The sequence below is a fragment of the Oxyura jamaicensis genome, chromosome 3, assembly GCF_011077185.1.
Source record: "Oxyura jamaicensis isolate SHBP4307 breed ruddy duck chromosome 3, BPBGC_Ojam_1.0, whole genome shotgun sequence".
NCBI classification, from domain to species: Eukaryota; Metazoa; Chordata; class Aves; order Anseriformes; family Anatidae; genus Oxyura; species Oxyura jamaicensis.
Window position 1 is genome coordinate 47,424,894 of NC_048895.1, and position 20,397 is coordinate 47,445,290.

The following is a 20,397-nucleotide window of genomic DNA, read 5'->3' on the forward strand; positions in this document are numbered from 1 at the left end:
TGTGAGAAGAGACCCTCTCCTCTCTGTCCTGCAACAGTTATGTGGCAGGTTTACTGCAAAGATGTGAGTGTTTGCTTGTCCTTATTTCTAGTTCCTGCTTTGTTTTTGTCATTGTTTAGTTTTTCATCCCTTTTCTGATTTTTCTTTATTTCTTCCCAGGCTGTCTTACTAGCTGCTCTCGCTGTTTTTTTATGCTCAAATGCCTGCCTACCAGCTGAGGTTTTTGTCTGGCACACACAATCTGTCATGAAGCTTTTACTGACCTGCCTGGCACAGTTTTAATTCTTTAACACTACATGAGTGCTTGTGTAAAATGCTTTAAGAAGCATATTTTTGTTTCTTTTGCGTGTTAGCAGGATTGTGCTTTTTTTCATATTTAACAAAATAAAGCACATTTGGAACATAACCTTAAATGAATTTAGAATAAATATGAATAATCCACCTGAGGCAGGATTTTCTGTATTTCTGTACATTTAAAATAAAGATGTGTTCACTTGTATGTGAAGTTTACAACAACAGCACTCAGGAAAAATAGGAAAGGTGGCAATGGAAGGCCTTAATATAGTTTGTTCTTAAGCATTTAAAAAGCTTTTTATATCCTACTATCTTCCCTTTGGAACATTTGAGATGTTGCTGTAATGTTTTGTCTTTCAGGGTTTTTGACTATGTGTAAAATCCAAAATGGATTATATAGCAACCTATTTTCTAGAGGTACTGTGGTGTGTAATCTTGATAGTTACATTTCTATATAACTATAGTAACTGAAAAATTTGCTTGATCACCTTAAGAAGCAGTGTCTTGCTAGTGGCCTTTCTGATTTAGACCTTTGTGTTGATTAGTTGAGAAATTTATTCTTAGAATCCATTTGAATTTTTCTGCCTTATTTTTCCCTCAAATTATCTAGCATTCTCTGACTGTGGGCAAAAGGAATGGGCAGGAGACCCTTCAGACAATTTAAAAGCAGAGGAAATAAGGCACCGTAGATCTTAGCACAGAGAATGAAAGGGAATGTCACGGATGCATACTGAAGGAGGGCAGTATCCTCTCAATAGAGAACTACTGCAGCCTGAGGAGTAGATCTGACTCTAGTCTTTAGAAGTATTGTCTAATGGTGAGCTATTAAAGTGAATGGATGAGCTGAGGACTTTGAGTATTGTCTACCTGGGACTGTTCTCTTCATCTCCCAGTTAAAAGAGGTTTTCAAATCCTTCTTAAATAAAAATATTTAAACATAAATGGTGTGACATGCAGTTATCATATCTGAATCAAATTATTACTGTAGACTATTCATGAACCTTATATTTTTTTCTTATTTTATCTCTTTGGTTTATTACCCTTATTTAACTAATACTCAAGTTAATTTGTGTTGCAAGGTGTCTAACCGGCATTATAAGGAAAATGCTAATTTTAAGTTTGTATGTGGAATTAATTTAGTGTTTTTTCTTTTGTTTGTTTGTTTTTTTCTTCTTTTAAATGTTTTTTTTTTTTTTTGTGTGTGCTGCTTTATTCAACTCATATTTCCCATGCAGGCATACTTATAAATCTTTGAATTGTGGGATTGGCCAGATCTTCTGCACCTAAAACATATGAAGTTGTTTATCTATAGCTTTACAGAAATATTTAAAATTGTGAGATGAAATTTTTTTTGACATTGTTTTAGTTTATTTTTTGAGTTACAACTTTCACAAAGAAAATATCTTCTACCTAATCTGATCTGAAACATTCTGTTTAATGAAGGAGAAGCTCAATGTCTCCCTCTTTATTGTGGATTATATAATCACCAATGCTTTTCCACACTGAACTTCAAATATCTTTTAGAGGCATTAAAGAGTTTTAATCTAACTGCCCGTTTTTTTAGAGACTGAAAGACTTGAAGGTTTGCTGTGAGGTACCAGAGGTACCTTGCCTCCCGATGGCTGAAGTCTGCTCAGAGATCTCAGGCCTGGGGGGAGCAGCTCCTGAGGAAGCTGTGGGCTGAATCAGTCTGGTCGACAAACTGCACAACAGCTGGTGACGCTTATGTGATTAGGAATACTTCATCCTTATGCTGTTTGTTTGGTTTTTACCTTGTGCCAAGCCTGTGGGACCCCTTATACTTTGCACTAAACTGAGGGGGAGCCCTGGCTGTTGCACAGGGGCCCTGCCTCTGTGTCCAGGCCTTGGTGGCACTTGGGGATGAGGCCTCTTCCTGGAGCTGCTCCTCATAGCCCACCCTGGCAAGTCCACTGGGTGATTTACATGTGGTGCCAGCAGCTAACATTCTAGAAAAACCTGAGGTATGAATTAAGTTTGAGCTCACAGTCTGTTTACAGCTTTGTAAGTGTAATTTCAGGGTGGAAAAGGGGAGAACATGAACAGTATTTTGGATGGATTTCAAAAGTAGTCTTTGCACTGTCTAATTGGCATTAATTTGCCAATGACTGTTTTTAATGAAGAATTGAAGCTCTAACAACAGGAGCACGCTCTCTCCTGCTTCAGTAAGGTAAGCTCAGAACCTGGTGCAGAAGTGGCATGTCTTTGAGGCTGTGACTTTTCTTCTTACGTCTTCTCATCTTCTTTGGCTCATAGTGACCTGGTTTCTTCAGGAAGGTGCTTGAAAAGTCCCTATGGCAGCAAGACCAGCTGAAGCTGGGGGGGGTCTGATGTTTGTTGCTTTTATTCTGCTCCTGGATTTATGAACTTGAGTATGGTCTGTTGGTGTTAACACTTAAAATCTAAATACATATATCATTTTAACAATATAACTTCAACCAACACAATAAATGCTTGTAAGTATTTTCTCCGGTTCTGTTTTCTTCTTTCAGTCTTGATAAAGTATATAATGTCACCCAGAAAACAAACAAAAATTAAAAAAGACATGAATCATGTGTTTTGTGGTTAGAGATAATACCACTCAAATTAGAAGTCATTAGCCTGATAGATTATTTTTTAATCCATTTCTTCTTTTGTAAAGTTGTATCTTCTTTCTCAACTACTGTCTCTATGTTCCTAAGGCAGTCAAGAAGTACTCTTTCAGTTCAATTTCTCAGATGCAGTTGTATATGAGTTTTTCTAATTCTTTTAGCCCCTCTTTGGTAGGGAAGGCCTACAAAAAAATAATAAAAAAAATAAAAATAAATAACAGTCCAAAAGTAGCTCTTTGAATCTTTTTTTTTGCCTATATTACAGAAAACTTGTTTGAGCTAGCAAAATGGCACCAGTTTTTAAATACTATTGATATGGAGATTACTATGGACACCTTCATCTTCAATGTCTTTGTATGAACCCTTGCTCATTTACTTGAGATCAATGGAGTTACTCTTGCAGATATATGTCCTAGAATACAATATGAAAGAATAAAGACCAGAACTTTTAAGAAAATCTGCTAATACACTTTTTTTAGTGATACCTGTGATTAGAAAGAGAAAGTAAATATCAGTGAAATAACTATAGAAATTATTTCACAACAGTTACCTGCATTTTCAGTTAGTTATATGATTCTCTTATATTTCATTTGAAATAACTGTCACGCAGGAAGTCTTCCTAATTGCACAACTTCATACAGTTCAGCAAATTGTCAGCTACTTCATTTTGGAAGAGTTATAACTATTGACATAAAACTGTCAATTTACTAATTAGGCTGGGCACTTTGCAAGGAATTTAATCTCTAAGATACCAGTATAAATCAAACAAGTAGGTACAATCTTCTAAAGACTTAAAACCTGTGATTAACTCTACTTCAGCATTATTTTTCATATGAATAAAGCTATCCATGTGCTTTATTGATTGTTCTAGTGTCCAAAATCAATAATAACTAAAAGATTTCTTTTTTTTTTCTTTTTTAAAATGTGCTGTGTAGACTAAGTAGTTAATGAGTCTTCCCACTCCCTTTCTGCAGACCTCATTAAAACTAGCCCTAGGTCTAATTTGGTAGTCTTTTCTCTACTGTGTTGCTTATTATATGGGAGATGCCATGTCAGAGTCAGTCCTTGGTATGTGGGTGAGCTTTACCTCCAGCAAAATGTGCAGTGGGAGGCCCTCTCTCCACTGTTCTGGCGTGACATGCGAAGTTACATCACTCGCAGTAGCATGTATTGAAGTGTGATTTGCAGGAGAAAAGAGCTTCACTGTTAAACAAACGGCCTGTCACATCCATGTATCCTGCTACCTGTGTCCTATTCAGCTGGTATCCCTCTTAGAGGAAAAGTCAAAAAATTAGTAGTTTGGAATGCAAATTGCTCTCACTGCTAGCAGCAGCCTTTGAAGATCTGTGTAAACTGTGGGTATTCTTTAATTATCTCTGCCTCTGTGGTGATGTTTGTGGCTAAGGAGAGAATTTTGGTCATAAAAGTTGTCAGTCTGGTAGTTTTTACCTGCAATAGATTACGTAAGGTAATTTTTCAAGTATTTTAAATAAAACATCTGTAAAACGCTAGCAAGCACTGTGCAGTTTCTTTATAAAATTTATTGTCTTCCATCTCTGCTGATGGATGCTGTTAGACTTTGCTTTGGGAATTTTAAGAGATGCATCTTGTACAAACCCAGGTACTACTATTCATAGAATTCTACTTGAGAATAAGTAACATCTATATGATATCTGAGTGTTCAGTAGAAATCTAGCAAGCATCTAATAAACATAGTCTTATTGTATTCATAATCATCAAGATATAAGGACTTCTGGAATATGGAGTTCTACATGAATGTTACAATTCAAGTAGGCTGGATCTCATTTCTATTCAGTAGTAAATTTGTTTACTATTAGAAACACATAATGCGAATCTTCTGAGTCTGAGTGTCATTCACATAGCAGCTAGGTTATTCGCAATAAGTGCTTGAAAAGATGATCAGATAGCTCTGTTAAGTTATACTGATGTATGTTTTATAAATTCTTAATAGGTTTATCTAAAAGTCTTAATTTGTCATCTGTTATTGCACTAATAAAATAGAATGAAAGCTTTTATTTGAATGTGTCATATGGACTGTGTACAGAACAAACAATCTAGCATTCATCAGTGTCAGTTTAGTAGTAAGTGTGGAGCTTGAAGAGCAAATCCTTGTTAGGAAGTTAGGAATACTGAGAACAAGTAAGAACACCTTTTTTTTTTTTACTAGTGGTAGTCAGCTTAATCACTGTGTTTATCTGTTCAAGAAAAAGCCCTATTTTTTTTCCCTTTGACATACTCAAGATTTTATCTAGTTCCTTGGGGCTGTTCCAGCGGCTGACCCTTCTCTAGCCTCCCCACTGGTCCTGCGACACCCGTGAGCCTCCAGATACTGACCATCTGACCTCTTCTTTGACATTGAGAAGAGCAGAAGAAAACAACAGCTAAAAATTTGTCATCTCTCCGAAGATGTGTTAGATTTGTGATAGTAGATGGGATCCATTGCTGTTCATGTAGTGTTCATGCATGTATTAAGCTGTGTCTGTGTATGCCTGTTTATTGTCTCGTTTTTTCCCAGTTGCTGCTCTCTGGGGGCCAGTGTTTTCCTTCCATACTGGCACTAGAGACAGTTAAAAGTGGAAATTTAGTGTGGATTCCTCTGTTACGGAGTGGCAAAAAAAGGAAACCAGGTGTTTTTTTTTTTTTAAATAATCCTCACATATTGGGGAGCTTTCTTGTCTTACTGTCTTAAGATACTAAACTCATGCTTAGGGGGCACCATACAAGAGTTAACTCTCTAAAGAGTCTCATTTAGACAGGTTAATAACCATTATTTTGCAGAAGAGGCTGAGTGCTTGCATGGCTTGCATTAGATTTAGCACTTTTTCAGTGACTTATATGCTGATTTTTAAACCCTCTCAAGTACCTGGAATTTCTTCCATTCTTTTAAAAATCCTTCTGCATTAATACTTGTCCCTTGGTTGGGTCATTTGCTCAACATTTTAATGATTTATGTCTCTCATGTAGGTATTAGTAGGTACAAAGATGTGTTTTAATGATATTCTGCTGCATATTGTTCACAAGGGGAGAATATAAAGCAGGGAAAATACAAAGCATTAAATACTTGGATAGTTTTCAGCCTTTTAAATGATTCAAAGTCTTTGATGAATCACTGGATTCTATTGCTGACCTCTGTTTCTGACCTTTCCCTGACTTCACAGGTCAACAGTTCAGTCAGCAACTGCATTTTGAAGAATTTGTCATTTGAGATATCTAAAACTACTTATCTTCACAGAGACTTTTTTTTAAAGTGATCATTGTATTGTAGAAGCATAAATGATTTTCATCTGAAGTCAGATCTTGGCCACTGGGAGTACAGTACACTCTGCAGTCCACCAGTACAATATATTGGTGAATGTATACAGGCTTCCAGTACTTCCCGTATACTTGGAGAAAGACACCTTAATCCTCCCAGTTCTTCATATATTGCATAGGAGTTTCAGTTGAAATCTGATATGCTGTTTGCTGTTTTGTTGTTGTTTCTGTCTTTTGTTTGTTTTTTTTTCCACCTTAAAAAAGAAAGGAATGGCTACCAGACTTCCAAAGCATGAAAATTCCCATACCCACTTGTATGGTAAATATTCAACTGTATTTGGCATTAATTTTTCTTAATTTGATGATATAGTGGTGTTCTTCCTATTCACATTTATTCTGTCATTTTCCTGTTTTATATACCAAAAAATGTCTGCTCTGGTCGTTCTTTTTAATTTGTAGCTTTTCTCTGTGGCTGCATACAAGAGGGGCAGTTGCTTTAACCTGGCAATCAGAAGCCTTTGTTCTTCTTACAGTGTGTTCTTGATTAATGTAAACTAATAATTACAAACACTGCAGCATGTGGTGTTAAACAACACAAGCGATTGGCTGGTCTGCAGTTGACAGGCTTTTCTTAGACTAGAGAAAGAGCAACACAAAAATCTCATTTTAAAGTGCTTATCTCCCCAGAATTCCTAATTTTATTCTGGCACAATTATAGCAATGACATTTAGTAGTGCTGTTCCTAAAGAAACAGGAACGCTTTGAATTCAGTGTTTTTTTCAAGGACATAAGTCTTTTTTGCTGGTTTTTGAAGGTAGAAAGCTAAAATTCCCAAACACGTTAAATCTTTTAGAAGTGTGTACTTTAATGATATTGTAATGACCACGAAAGAAGCCCAAGCACATATCTGGGAAAGAAGGATTGCTGTTATTACAAATGTGGAAAATAATGCATTAATTTCAGGGGAGGGAGATTTTTTTTTAGTTCATTTTACGTATGCGTATAATGTATTGTGAATGCATTAAGTATATATCTTATATATGTTATATATATTTCTCCTACTTCTCACAGTCGCTCACAAAGGAAAGATATTTTGTCTCTGCCTCTTAGATTTTTGCTGTTTGCTCAACCTGTCCTTAAGAATTTCATCTCGTGTGAAAACAGATAACGTTACCTAGACTTAGCTGTAACTCAAAAGCACTTTATCAGAAGAGCTATGTGCATCTGACCTTCTTCTGTGTCCATTGCTGTAATTAATGCAAAGAAATGGTGGATATGATGCTTTTTTACTTTAAGAGGAGAAATAAGGAAGTTGTAAGCTACAGTGTGAGTGAACAGGCAAGTAGCTGCTGGTTATGTGGGACTGTGCTGCTAGTTCATTTTCCTTTTGAACAGAGAGCTGTTTCTTGTGAAGACTATTCCTGTGTGCATGAGAAGTGTCTAAAGGAAGTTATTGCAGAGTGTGAGATGACATGTAGCATGCTAGCTTTCCCTTGTAGATGGGACCTTATGAAAGTGACCACAAAACTCGCATCATTTTGTAATTACTGTTAGTTACTAAAAGGATATTACTATATTAAATGTATTTGGACCTGATCCCACGCTACTTGTAGATGCTGAACTCAAACGAGTGACTGTTACACAAGTTTTTTTCTGTTCTAGTTTCTGTAAGGATGATTTCTTGATTATATTTTGCAAATCAGCTGCTGGTTTCTTATACTAGTGTGGCATAATCAATATAGTCACACACTCGAATCAATTTGAAATAAACACTTTTCTGGAATATCAACCATACAAATCATCTTCTGCATGTGTTTTTTTTTTTTTTTTTTTTAAGAATTACTGTGCTGCCTTAGATTTTTCTGATTATGGACCCAGACCTGAGAACTATTGAATACTTGGGAAGCTTTCTTCTGAAATAACTCTAGTGAAGATAAGGGATTAATAACTGTAAAAAGTCTGGCTTGAAGTACTTTCTATTTTTGCAATCAACTGATCAGTACCATAGCTGATAACATATATCTGCAGAATTGCTTCTACTCATGAGACTTAAATTTTATTGTGTAGCAATCTTGTGACTTTTTTTCTGTATATTGGCATAATACCATTGACTTTGAAAGTCTCATATCAATCATGCAGGTGAAAGTAGAATAAAGGGTTAATAAAGAGGGTTGAAGTAACAGGAAGATGTACTGTGGATTTTATTAACAGGATCAGAAAAAGTGTTGGAGCTTCAGGGTCTGTGTATTTTAAAAATTTTATAAAGCACCCTTTCTTCTTGCCACTTCTTTCTAGTACCCTCTTCCTGAGTGTATAAATTAAATGAGGATTATCCAGAGAGATACAAACATACTAAATAGGAAAAATACTTGTTCTAATAAATGCATACTAACAAATGTGAAGATGAAGGTAAAAGGATACATGTTAGAGAGAGATTAACTTGTTAGTCATCTTTGTCTTCCACAAGTCAATGAGAAACATTGTATTCTTATGGAATAAAATTGTATGCCTGAGAGAGAAAATATAAGACTCCCATTAGCAGCCACTTGACCAGATGATGATAGTCTAACGTGCTGAGAAAATCAAAAGCTTAAAAGTGCATGAAAAACAATGATAGTGGGCTATTTCAATTGTTTCCATGGAAATTAGGTAAGAATCATGTCAGGCTGTGTTTCCAAGAGTAAGTCTTTAGGTGCTGTCAGGCTGTCTTATGGACAGAACATGCAAGAGAGAACAGATCTTTGTTATTAAGATTATTAACAGTGGCCATAATATATTTACATTCAGAAACTTCCTGGAATCTGAGAAAGCTACTGGTATTATGCTTAGTTTTAAAAAAGGGAAACTACATAAAATAAGGAAATTTGTTGAGAAGGAGCAGATAAAAAGAGCGAAGTATTCTAGGAGGCATGGACTCTATGCTAGAATCAAAGATCATGTGCACAGAAATTAAAGGAGAACTGAAAGGAAGCTTGCATGACTGAATTGTAGGGTTAAAGAAAAAAGAAAGGGAGGTTATTAAAAATCAAAGGGCCATCTTTCCGAAAGATTGAGTAATTACAGAAGAAAAAAAAAACTTTATAAGACTGAAATTATGCACTTGGAAAAAAAAATGGTTATAAGTGGCAAACAACAGAAAAACTGTTTCTTAGTCCTATTAAAGTATAACAGGAGCAGTAAGTGTATGAGACCAACATATGATTGCTATACAAGAGATGCATTCAAAGAGGCTTAGTTAGCTTGTTCATCCATGGAGGAAACTGGGCAGTACTTTTTAGAAACACCTCTAGGGATTTGGCACAGGATTTATCTGAAATATGAGCATTGGAAGTATGGAGTATGGAACAAATGGAAGGAAAACACATGGCTGGAATTAGTGTTTGAGTTCCGAAGGACTCAGTATGAAATAGCAAATCTTGGAACAGAGTTCACAACCTCTCTCACAAATTCATTCTGATTCTATAAGACTGGAAGGTGCATGATGTGACTGGTCTTTAAAGTAAAGGAGGAGAAAAGTTTCAGGACAAATCCAGCAAGTCTGGGCTGTAAAGTCTAAAGTCTGTTCTGAATAAAATATTCTAAAGTGAAGAATCAATAAACAGTCTCAGTCTTAAACTGAGAAAACACTTACTGCTTGCCTCTTGTTCACAACATTGACCTTGGAATGGAGGAACTTTATGCGTTAAATATTGAGTTTTACTTATGGATATTCTCATGTAATTTGATTGTACTTTTTCAACATTAATAAAACTGTTAGCAAAACTCTAAAACAGAAGTGGGAGTAGGAAGAGAGGAACAAAACCAACGTTCATGTGTTTACTTTCATAAGTAGATTAAAACCTTTATATGCTCTGTTTTCCTTTGAAGGGCCCATGTTGCTGGGATGATGTGCTGATTCCAAAGAGAATAACAGGTGTTTGCCAGTCCCAAAGGTGCAATGGAACTATTGCGGTAAGATATTTTCATGTTTCCCCAAGTACTTACGAAAATAATCATTTGTATCCATTCTAAACATATTAGAGTTGTAGAAATTAATTTAACTTAATGTGCAGGGTGCCCTTCAGAAGAGTTGCATAGCATCAGATAATACACATCTCCAGTTCCTCCAGAAGAACTTGGTCAGTTGCTGCATAGGATGAAGGGGGAAAATTTTGATTGCTTTTATTGAAGCAGAGCTCTTAAATATTCAAGTATGCATACCTGATATGCAGAGTGTAATACCTTAAATAAAGGTATTGTAAATGTTTTATCATAATCTTCTCCATAGTAATGCCCTAAAAGTTTCAGATTTCATCTTGCAAATCAGATTTTTCATGTCAGATTTTCAGGCTTTGTTCGTAGAAGTTGATTCTTTACACTGCTTGCTACTTTATGACCTGTCACATGGTTATCATTGTTTAAGCGTTTCTCAGAGTGATATCAATGGAAAACCTGATTAAGAAGTAGCACAGGCATCTCAATTTCTTAAGAATGAGGACTTTTGTTCTTAAAAGTGTATATTTGTATATGTTTTCACGTGTTAGATACTGTTCAATAGTATGAAAGAGGTCTTGGAAATGTTTCTTTTTCAGGAAAAAGTTTAATTTGGTTTGTTGCTTCTGGACATTGCTTTCAAAGACAGATTGGGATGTCATGAGTGCTGTTTCTCCAGAGGCATTCACCTACTCTAGTGTAGTCATCTCTTTGTCTTCCCTAGTGAGGCAGTTGTGAAGTGTTGCATCCATGTGGTTCCATAGGCCTTCTTGGCCACAGATGGTGTCAGGAAGCATTTTATCTAGCTTTAGGCACCACACTGTTGTTTTAAAATGGGATTTATTGTTTTCTCCATACACAGCCAGCAGAAACCGAGGTCTTGCTTCTTTGGGCTTCTGTTTCACAGTGTGCTCCTTTTAGTAGTGGCTCAACTGCTCTCTTTAAACTGGAAGGCTATTCTGTGCATCTCCATTATTGACCTATGTCAGGTGCGTGTTTGTAAAAACAAGACAAAAAACCCTCTACTAGCTGTAGTCTGTTTATCATTATACTTTAGGAACTACTCTAGTTGTAAGAGGGTTGACTTCATTCCCTCACTGAATCTTTTTTTTCCTTTTTTTTTCTTAAAGAAGCAGGAAATGGAGTAAAATACCATCATGGTTCTTTCAAAACAAACAAAATACATAAAACTAAAATCTTAACTGGCTAATGTTGTGGCAAATAACCAGTTCCCAGTCAACTAAGTCCCATGATTCCCATTGCTGTTAATGCCTCTGGCGAGTTGCCTGCTTGACAAAAGCCAAGGATGAATGTTATTTTCCAGTAAGGCAATACTGAAGAACAAAAATCAGGAGGCAATCTAATTTAGGCAGACATATTGCACAGATCACCCTAAATGCAGGTATGTCACTGTCATCATAGAAACGTGTTGTTACTTTATATCTAATTTGAAGCAATTTCCCTCTCAGCTGCAAAGCACTTGATCCAGTGGCATTCCATCCTAACAAGACTAGGATGGAAGAATAATCCTGCTTCTTATGGTTTGAACAAGAATTGCCAGAAATACCTTTCTAGTCAAGAAAACTCATTTAATAGTTAGACAGATTCACTTATTTACCTATCATATATAACCCTGCACCAGATCCTCGCTTTAGAAATCTTTGGAGATCCTCTAAGCCCCTGAAGTGTGTGTGTGTGTGTTTTTTTTTTTTTTTTTTTTCCAGCTTTTATCACTGTGAAAATGTTTCTCTACTTCCTGTAAAATAATTCAATTCCAAAGACTTAAATCACTGAGCTTTTTGTTTTATGTCTTTCCCAGTGCTGGAAACAATAGAGGCTCTACAGCCCTGTCTCCAAGGATTTGTCGCTCTTTCCTGCTCTGGTAGAACAGTCTAATGATCAAATGATGCCTATTCCCCAAACTTTTCCTACCTGAAATCATTGTGACTTCATGTCATCCACTAGTCTCCACACCATGAAGGTGCTGTGGATGCTCATGTTATTTTAGTTGTGGAACACTCCGATCACTTCTGTAACAAACTTCAAATATGTGGATTAAAATATGGAGAGGTTGACGTTAAATGTACCACACTGAATCAGCTGAAATGAGGCTAAACTTTGAGTCTTTCAAGCTGTTTCCATAAATGTGGCAAAACATTGTACTTCTGGTAGTTGTCTCAAAACACTTGCAGCTGCTGAGTGTGTTTGCAGGTGGACACTTATTCTAGAGAATGGAACAGAAGTGTTCCAGGCTGTTGGTTTTCATTTATTTTTTCCTTGTAATTCTTTGTATACTTTGGATAGGAACACCCAAAGTCTATGGAAATGGGCATTATTTGAAATTGCAAATATTTCTCTCACATGAGCCCAATTTAGGTACAGATCAAATAGCTTTATTTTTTTTATTATTATTATTTTGTTGTTGTTGTTGTTGCTACTTACCTAGATAGCCAAAGGTTGCTTTCTTCAATGAAAGCATTGGGTTCAAGACACATAAAAGTGTGAAGCCTTTAGTAAAGGAAGGAATAACTAGGTCTCTGGTCTTGTCAGCTGCTGTGTTCTTAAGCTAGAAACATTCCCAAACCATTCATAACCAACAAGTGAAGATAACTGCTGTGTTTAAAGAGACAAATCTCACAATTAAGCTCTTATTTTCTTTCTTAAAGGCAAATTAATTCTTCTTGCGAATGCAGTTCTCCTTTTTAGTGCAATGGTGTTCCAATGGTGTATTTGAAGTACTAATTCAAGGTTTTCCAATACTTCTTTAATATTTGTAAGATTTGTCAACTGACCTTAGGATTATTTTGTACGAGTTTTTTTGTCCAAATCAATGATGAAATTGCTGAAAATGAAAATCATACTAGATCTTTCCAAAAAGACAAAAAGGAGAGGAAAAAAAAGACTTTCAAAATAGTATTATGACAGAATATGTAAGTATAATGTACTATACCTCAGGGTTAAAATTAAAATGGCTTTTTTCTCAGAACATTATAAATTATCAGTAACTCAGGGAAGTAGACAAGTGAGCTATTTCTTAATAAATTGCAAGTTTGAATTTGAGTACTTTGGAGCTATATTGGTTTTGTTTTTTGTTTTCACTGGAATGTTAATAATTAGAACATATGCTTGCTGCTGAATAAATACAGCTGTCACATAGCTGAACAAAAATTCTAGATACTGTACATTAAATTTTAGCTGTTACTCTGAGGGTCTGGTGTTTATTTCTTTTGGGGGAAAAGGTAATTTCTGATGTGCTTTTGGTGAATTCAGGTTTCTCTTTACAAGCAATCTGATAATATTTGATACTAAACCTTCTTCAATTGGTAAAATAGCTTCCTACTCAGATAAAATAGTACTGAGTAAGTGTTCTTATTAAGCTCATACCTCTGCAATTCTCTGAAATACTTAATGAACATTATTTTTATTATGTAATGAAGTGTATTTCTAATTGTGAAGAGAGGCTGTTTCTGTGTATTTAAAAATTCCTTTTTTTTTTTTTTCTCTTACCTTAGGCTTACATTACTCAAAAGCCATCAAGAACCACAGAAATGATACAGCTTTCCCCATAGGCAGTTAGAAACAGAGCTGTAAGACTGCTCTGTAAACCTCTGTAGTAATCCTTTCATAGGAGTTGGCTCTGCATCAGCCCCATTTCAAGTGAACATGTATCGGTCACAAAAAGACACTGCTGGGTCTACAAAGCACAACATACAGCAAACTGTTTTGAGTTTTAGAAAACTAGAAAAAACATTACTGTTCTGTGTATGCTCCTGAGATTCTCGCTGTGCAGAAGGAGTTTCTGTGTACCTTGAAGTCTCAGAAACAATAGTGGAAGGGTTAAACAGAACTATAATTCACATACAGGTTAAGTTATTGTGCATAAGGAAAAATGAAAATGACTTTAATGGGAATATAAATGTATCTCTATCCAATTTTGATATATGCCTCACAGCTGATATAACGATGATTTTATAGTTCTGATGAAGGCTGCATCAACTGTCTATGATCATGAAAATGGAATAGCATTTTTCTTTCTTTTCTAGTCCTCAAAACATATGCTGCACTTCAGCAATGTTTCTCAAAGAAGCAATGGGACTTCTGTGAACTTCCTGAAGCCTCTCTAAATATTGGGTTTCCTTAAATATCACTATACTGTTCAAATTGAGCTTTTTTTTTTTTTTTTGCTATGGATACAGTAGGTTGCTATATTTATTTTCTAGCTTGATCACTATTTTCACTATTTTTTGCCTTTTTTAATACATGTTCAGTATGTGATGATTATACATGTTTTAAACAGATTCCACTATACAGTGGCCTTACTACGTATGTTGGGGGCAAGAAGTTTGCAGTAGGAAGCATGTTATATGTTTACATTATTAAACTTTTGTTCTTTTTCCATGTTTCTCCTGTGTGATTTGAATATTGCTTTTCTTAAAAAAAAGCAATATTCAAAATCTTTAAGGATTTGTCATGCATATTTGTCCTTGTCCTGCATGTTTACAGTCACTAGGCCCAAGCCTGAGGACAGAAATACCATGTAATGCTTTCATAGCCAGCGTGTTCCACAGGGAGTCTGTGCTTATCTGGAATATACTGGATTACGAAGTCAAGGAAACAGTGCTCAGCTTGGATGATTTAAACACACAGTTTACCAAATTCTTTTTTTTTCATGCATCCAAAGCTATTCTCAAACATCACTGCATGAAACATACTTCATTTTTCATCTCATTTGCTTTGATCAGTTCAGACCTCAGTTTCATTTGAGAATAGAAATAATTTTCTGTAGCGGTTAGTGTATCAAGAATAAAGTAGTAAATTTAATGATGTTATCAAAATGCGAATATGGTAAGCTAAAGAACTATGATCTCATTATAGTATGTCTCTGATACATTACTATATTATTCATTAATCCTTCCTTGTGTGCAGTGAAATAGTTATTTGGGAAAGGAGCTATATCTGTCTGTCCTTGGAACCATTAGAATATTTCCAACTCACATGAATAAGATTACAAGGTAATTTTAAAAAATTCTAAGATATATTAAGAAAACTCTTGACTTTGTTCTTTTTATTTTTTCTACTTCACTGCTGTCCATGTTAGTTTGTCTTATGCAATAAAGATTAGTTCAGATATCACATGCTTTAAAAACATGTTCACAGTGTGATGGAACAGGGGTGCTAATTAAAATACTAGATGAGAGTTCTTTGAAGACACGCTAGTATCTGTGAAATAAGATCATTACAGCTTCTTTATCCATCCTTGAAAATGGAATGGTTCAAATTTCATACTGGACAATCTTCAGTTTTTCCTACTTCCCAGAGACTGCGGCCATTGCTTTTATTACTTAGGAACTCTTATACTCTTCTTGCACAGATGTCATATTACAGGGTATAAGAAAAGGAATAAAGCTTAAATGCAAGTGAATGTTAGTTCAAAGCTAAGTAACAAGTAAACCAGACTCATCAGTGTAAGCTACTTTCCTATTTTGTGACATAAGAAGGGGACAGCTAACAAATGGGCAAATAACTCCAGAGAATTTTCTGAATTAAACTCTATTTCCCGCAGAAATGAAGTTCATTGAATTAAAGTCAAAATTGCTGTTTTAATCACTAAGTTATCATGTTATACACATGTAATACTTTTACTTTATTTGTGATTCTCTTGCATAACAAAATAAGCTTCTACATTTTTTTTGTGAGGAGTGTCTCTGAAAGTCTATTTAGCTGAACATAACAACGGACAAAATCAGTTTAACCTTTAAGTCTATAACTGCAGTTTATGTACAGATTTACCATAACTAGAATAACTATAGAACAGATGCACTACTCAATCTTTATTTTTTATATAATAAAATATTAAAGCCAGTTAGTTGACTCTGATTTTTACTAGAAAAAAATGTAAGAATCCACTTGCATGACTGAAACGTTCAACAATTTATAGTATATTAAGACGGATCTAGTGTTAATGTAAAATGTCATTTTTGAAATGTTTGTGAGCCTTCTAATCAATTGCAACAGTGTATGTATCATTCTCATAACACATCTGTAACAATACAGCAGCAAGCCAGGACATAATTGCTTTAAATTACTGAATTTTTAAGTTATTTGAGCTATACAAGCAATTTTTAGCATGCCCTGGCTTTGATCATCCAAAAACTTTCATAGACATGTTAGCACTTGTTTTAGAAGTTGAAATGTATGGAAAGAGGTTATGTTTCTGCATGTTTTTTTCTTTATTTACATGATGAACAGTTCTGCCCCAAAGCCTAATTTTACAGGGCAATCTGGCGTGTGTGCTAGCATTTCATTATTAATTTCTGCTTCTGTGTAACTGTTCGGTAATCCAGAATTGCTGAGGTATAAAATATGAAGCTGAAAGATGCAAGTAGGGTAATCCTTTGTACCACAGAATCTTCAGATTATTTAATTGTCATGCATATATGGGAAATAAGTGGTGCATAGATATAAAAGCAGAAGGAACATTTAGATCATTTCATCCAACCTACTGTGTAACACAAGTTGTGTGTTAATGCCTGTAGACTAAGGTTCAACTATACCTTGTACTTTACCTCAATATTCTGAGATGTAATTTAATGTAAAAAAGCTTCATTTTCCCATCCTTAATCATTCATTTAGCTATTTGCATCACTGTGAGCAGTTTTCAACATATCTAGTAAACTTCATGCCTCAGAACCAGTCACACACAGGTGCCATCAGTGCCAACTACAGAAACATTACGGTCTACTTGCTTGTGTAGATACCAGCAGTTTTATTAGGCAATTTAACCGTGATGTTACCTTGAGGGTTTTGGTTCATACAGTTACCTACCAAAAACCTTTCAAATTACCACCTCCCTGGATAGAGTCCTTCCTCCTGTGTGTATGGCCCTTGTCTCTGAAGGTGCAATTTTACTTTGACTGTTTTAAAATGCCTGTTATGTGGTTTATCTCAGCTGAACAAGCTGTCCATAGGGTTTTGTCAGTTACTTGCACTTTTCATTATTTTCCACTCCCCTAGACGTCTGGTCTTCTGAAAAATTTGATTAATTACTTTTTCTTCCAGAAAATTAACAAGTGTTTCAAATAGTATAGGGCTAGGAAATGATCATTGCAAGACCACCTTGAAAAACACTATTTGATGACTCACTGTGCAAAAATTACATTTTGAAATGTATCAGTTAAATCCATCTAACATTGATCTATCATTGTTCTAGTTCTGTAATCAAAATGTCAGAGTTCTGTATCAAATGCCACAGAAATCTGTGTAAATTTCAACATTGCTATTATGTTGTTCTGCTAAACTTGTAATCACATAAAAATGTCAGATTAGTCTGGTGGTGTCTAGTTACCATAAGCCCTTGTTGATTGACATTAATTACACATCATGTCTTTATTAAAAAGTACCAAATTTACTCTATCCAGGGCTGCTGTCAGCTTTACATGCCTGTAATTACCTAAATTACCTCATATAAAGCTGCCCTAGATTATGATATGATGTAGTTTTGTTTTTGTAAAATCATCCTTATAAAACTCTAAGTGCTGTTTTTGTTTTTATTTTACTTTGCCACCAGAGTGTTTTCTAAGTGTGTGTTGGTAGGGTGGGGAAACAGCAAATAAAACAGCAGACTTAGAGTAACCTATCAAGGTGCTGTAATTAAATTAGTTTGTTTTGTTTTGCTAGACCTTTAAATTAATATGCTTAACATTTTCACCTGTAATTGCTATTATCTCAAATGCTTGAATAGTGAAGAAACAAACAAGGTAGTTGACTTTTTTTATATATATTTAAAGGTCCATGATACGTTGTAGAGTTCTTTACATTGTAGCTACAGATTATTTCAACTCAATTTTAACTTCCCAGTTACCTATTTAGGAAACTATAATTAGATCTTTGTTTTGCAGATATTCTCAAAGTAACCTCATTCTGGAGTCGATCAATGTTTCATTTATAAAGAAATTCTGTTATTCCATTCTTTACAGCAGAAAAATCAATGATAGGTAAAGACTGAATTATAAAATATAATTAATTCTATACAAATATAGAAAAACTGAATTATTTATTTTGGGGAGAAAACTAAAGGCTTTTATTAAGATCTATCCTCATCTTAAAAAAAAAAAAAAAAAGGTGAATATTCACTCTTTTTCCAGTAGAAATACATTATTTTCCAGAGTATGTTAAACACTTTTTATGGGTCACAGAAAGGTATCAAAGCCTACCATCAGCAAATATCACAAGTATGATTTAGATCAATTGGTTACATATTGCACAAAAATTGTTCTTTTAAAGTATTTTTAAGAAGCTATACTTTTTAAACAATGTATAATTTTGTGGATCATAAAAAATGTAAAGCTGAGGTCAGGCCAGGCCCTTGGATCTGTTCTTCAGTTTTCTCAATATCACCAACGAATAATTCCTTATTGTTTTTGTAAACTGAAATTATGTAGGCATTCTGGCAAACCCAAAGGAGCCTGTGTATTTGTACTCTGTATTGAATGGTTTCAGGAGGTTTAGTTCATCTTTCCTCTGTTGCAATCCTCAGTATTTATGTGTGAGGAAATGTCAGTTTTGTAGAAGATCAAATAAACTATCTTGACGATTATAATGCCTTCAAACAAATTCTTTGCTCTTTGATGTTCTTCTTAAGTTGTTAACTCTGCTACTGAAGGGGGAAAAAAACACACCTTTGCTCGTTATTTTTTGCATCTCCAGAAAACCTTGTCTGAAAACATGAGCATTAATTGTGCTTTCAGAGATTTTTTTTCATTGTCTAATTTTGTCTTCTGTGAGCAATTACTTTGCGTCATCATTCTAAGCTTCTATGTTTTGTTGGTCTTCTGAAATAGCCTTTAGAAAATAGGCAGTTCTGAGCACAGCTTCACATCTCCTTTGATAAGAGCTCTTGAAAATGTTTTCAAACAGTGTAGATGCCTCTTTTTGAGGCAGTTTCAGGTGAGCTGAAGGTTTGTCCTGTAGCAGGACTTGTTGAGAGTTTTTGCAAGACCAATATCTTAGATTACCAAGTCAACAGCTTTTCTGTTGTGAAGCCCTTGGATTTGTTGAAATAGCAGTTAATGTCTCAAGAAGGATATGAAATGATCGTTTATGAGACAGTATCAAGGGCACAATTTTATGGAAAGTGAGCAGCGTGCAGTTGGTCATCATGTGAGCAAATCCTGCATCATTCACAGCCTTTGTAATTCCATTGCCTATGCCAAAAGGGAGATAGTACCAGCAAGTCAAAACTGAATGGAAATGCCCCTTTTATACTTTTAGACATGTCTGAAAAATATGTCAATGATGCACTGCAGTGAGGAATTCTCTATCTATGCTGTGGTAGCTGTCGAAAAGATGTGACACCAGTAATGTTGCTTCACTGTCCCAAGTTTGTAACATCCTTTTTTTGGCCTGATTGTGCCCACTTCCAGTTGTTATGATGTTCAAAACAACCACTGGGAGATTCTTTGTTGCACAGTGCATGCTTACCCTGTGGAAGTCTTTACTGTGATGCATTGTGGAAGTTACAACGGATTCAAAGAGTGACAAAGAATTAGAAGAGAAATCCATTAGGAACTGTTTAAGATACCTATTCTGTGTTAGGAAGTCTAAGTTGCAAGTAGCTGGTGATTGGGAATGTACTCTAGGGAGATACCATGTTAGGTTTGCCCTGTGCATGTGTGTGGTGTGTTTTTTTAATTATAAATGCATACTCTAGGCATCTGTTAGCTTGCTATTAGAGACAAGGCATTGGCTAGATAGGTTGCCATATGCTCTATGCGATCATTCCTGAAATAGCCAGATGTTACCAGAAAAGGTAATTTAAAGAAGCCAGATATTATTAGACTGAGATAAAAAGGATAAATATGACAAAGTATTTATTGCAAACTATATAGTGGCTCAAGTTTTCCAGTTTACACAAGGGATGGGAGCGCGCACAGTCATAGTTAAATAGCTAAATATAAAAGGGAAGCACACTCCAAATTCAGTAAATCATATTCTTATACCTGACAGAAATGTGGGAAGAAGGTGTGAGATTCCTGCTGGCATGTGTTATTGCCATAGTAAGGTCCTGTGCCTAGTAGTGGGAGCAGTGTTATGGTTGTCCTGTTTATGCTGTATGTTGCTCTACAGGTCATTCCTGTGTATTATTTGGAGGTGATTTTCCTGTTTGGGTATTTGATCTGCTGATGTTTTAGAAAAGTTGCAGACATTCAGGGTCCTAAACAAACTGGGAAGCAGTAAGTGAAACTATGAT

The 20,397-nt window shown here is 35.2% G+C and overlaps 1 protein-coding gene across 2 annotated transcripts in view; it reads left to right on the plus strand.

Moving 5' to 3' along the window:
• Positions 1 to 20,397, plus strand: part of PRKN (parkin RBR E3 ubiquitin protein ligase) — a 743,993-nt gene that overhangs the window by 335,580 nt on the left and 388,016 nt on the right. For both annotated transcript variants that reach the window (XM_035323308.1, XM_035323309.1), the window contains exon 5: positions 10,044 to 10,127. In XM_035323308.1, the coding sequence (XP_035179199.1) occupies positions 10,044 to 10,127 (84 nt within the window). The remainder of the gene's footprint in view (positions 1 to 10,043; positions 10,128 to 20,397) is intronic.